At 39.7% G+C, this 2,648-nt stretch overlaps 1 protein-coding gene across 1 annotated transcript in view; it reads left to right on the top strand.

The window, feature by feature from the left end:
- LOC122328470 (polypyrimidine tract-binding protein 1-like) overlaps positions 1-2,648 on the top strand; it is a 10,593-nt gene that overhangs the window by 6,178 nt on the left and 1,767 nt on the right. The window contains 2 exon segments of the mRNA XM_043224176.1: positions 1,930-1,963; positions 2,350-2,442. Coding sequence (XP_043080111.1) covers positions 1,930-1,963; positions 2,350-2,442 — 127 coding nt within the window.

Genomic DNA, 2,648 nt, shown 5'->3' with positions numbered 1-2,648 from the left:
ATTATTATTAAGTTGAAAACTGTTGTGCTGTTAAATATTTCTGTGGAAACCAACATTTGTCAAAATAAATATTTTTTTCAATAGGAATGACATATTAGAAAAATAATGTCTTCACGGTCACTTTTGGTCAGCTGAATGCATCCTTGCTGAATAAATTATTATGTTTTTGTACGTAATACACACCCCAAACATTCAAACAGCAGTGTGTTATATATATTAAAAAAATATTCAACCTCAAGATGTGAATTAAATAATGGGTAACACTTTAGACATTGTACTAGCAGCAAGTGAATTAGTAACTAGATGCCAACTAGCAGTCATTAGAGTATTAGTAGACCGTCTGCTTAATATCTTAACAACAGTTAACTAAGTGTATGTTCATTTATTCTACTAACCCTAAACCTTCCCTAACAGTCTACTCTGAGAGTTAGTAGGCCTTAGTGGACTTATATTTAGCAGAATTTTCTCCACGTCCAAGTCAAATAAAAGTATGCAAAAAGTTCCGTCCCACATTATCCACATTAAACAACCTCTGTTTGATCTCTGCTGCTTTTATTCAAACCTGTTACCATACTCACGCTACATTTACCCAGCATGCCTGAACACATTGGTTTAATAAGCTGTTACGAGAAGACCTGGTGTTGTTTGTTCCCTCCCTCTCTCTCCTCTCCTCTCCTCTCCTCTCCTCTCCTCCTCCTCGGGGGCCGGGCTCCGCTCCGCTCAGGTCTGTCCATGCAGACGATGCCTGGCGCTCTGGGACCTCTCACCATCCCTTCCTCAGCAATGACGGGACGGATGACCATCCACGGCATGGCCCCCACCGCCATCCACTCTGTGCTCCTCGTCTCCAACCTCAACCCCGACGTGAGTCCCCCGACCCCCAGCCCTCTCCGAGAGCCCTTTCACCACAAGCCCGTCGTTCATATGCCATAAGATTAATTACAGCTGTAGGGAGGGGCTTACAATTATACCGTAAGGGTCTGTATTCAACTCTTTATTTTAAAGGTGTAGTCGTTTTTATACTGTTTGTCACTTCTGTTGTTTTTATTAATCTTCCACTCTTAGACATATCAGTACATCACGTTCCGTTAAAAGAAAACAAGGAATGCAGAAATGTATATTTTTCTAGTTACAGTAACACTTTACAGTAAGATTCTTTAGCTAACGTGAGCTATGAATGAATACTTCTACAGCATTTATTCATCTTAGTTCACGCTAATTATTAATGCATTATTAAAATCACAAGTTGCGTTTGTTAACGTTAGTTAATGCTAACAATAAATAGTATTATAACTTGAAATAATAATGTTAATTCTGCTTATTATTTACATGCTGACACTAATATTATTTTAAATGGCTGATGCTGATTAGACAGCAGATCTAGATAATATCATCCAGAAATAAATATGCAATATAATTAGTTTTTGGATATCTCTTCTGCTCGCCAAGACCGCATTTTATTATTTAATCAAAAATGCTGTAAAAATTGTGAATTATAATTATTATTGTCATTATTATTACAATTTAAAATGATTCCATCCGAATAAATTGCAAAAGGCCTTTTCGTTTAATTTGCAGCTGAAAAAAACATTTTTAATAATATTATTTAACAGTTTCGCGTAAAATAAAAAAAATAAAAAGTGCCTATCGTATATTGGTATAAATATATGCTTATTTTTCGTATGTTTTTTTCAGCTTTTTTGAGGTTAAAAATGCTCGTGTGTGGACTAATCTGAGACCAAACCTTAAATACACCAGTGCCTTAAAATGGTCATCATACGAGCTAATCCAAGCGTCTTTATTCAGCGTTCATCCTCGACGCGTTTCACACACTTCACACACACACACACACACACACACACACACACTCATTTCTCTTTTCTACCTTTCAGCACTGAGTGATTTCTGATAATGTCCCATCTCTTGCAGAGCATATCACCACACGGGCTCTTCATCTTATTCGGTAAGGACGAATTTATTACTCCTCCGGATCAGATGCGCACACGGCTGTTTTTATGAAGGCGGCGGAGGATCGAAGCTGAGCGATGAGGCCATTTCCTTACAAACACACAGTCGGGAGATCACTTGCAGATTGCGGCCCGCCGTATGAATGCTGAAGTTCTCCCATGCACGCTCACGATTGCGCGCCGTTGTTATTGCGCTTACAATTTAATAACAGTCAACATCAGAGACCGACCTCGGCGTGAGCGATCTCCTTTAAGATGCGAGGAGTTGCCGCCCCCCTCTGCCTTCAGTAATAAAACGCCGAGATCCGCGGATAGCGTGTTCTTTGCTGTAAATAGCGTTCGCGCTTTGTTCGAGTCTAACATTTCACTTTTATCCCGGCAGGAGTGTACGGAGATGTTCACCGAGTCAAGATCCTGTTCAACAAGAAAGAGAATGCCTTAATACAGATGGCAGACGCCACGCAAGCCCAGCTCGGTAACGCCAGGCATTACGCTCAAAATCCTTTTCATCTTCGTACATTCTCTCCGTGCTTTGATCAGCCGTCGTTCTGTGTCTGTATTAAAGCTACAAATCAGTCTGCTTGTATCGCCGGTGGATCAAGCCAGAGCCACGGATTAAATATTTATAAAGATCGCTTTTTTTTTCCCCTGCTAAATGTCTCATAATTTAGATACATAGGA

Source organism: Puntigrus tetrazona, chromosome 2, assembly GCF_018831695.1.
Source record: "Puntigrus tetrazona isolate hp1 chromosome 2, ASM1883169v1, whole genome shotgun sequence".
In the NCBI taxonomy this organism is placed as follows: Eukaryota; Metazoa; Chordata; class Actinopteri; order Cypriniformes; family Cyprinidae; genus Puntigrus; species Puntigrus tetrazona.
The sequence above is the reverse complement of the archived record's forward strand: the minus strand, read 5'-3'. Positions and strand labels throughout refer to the sequence as shown.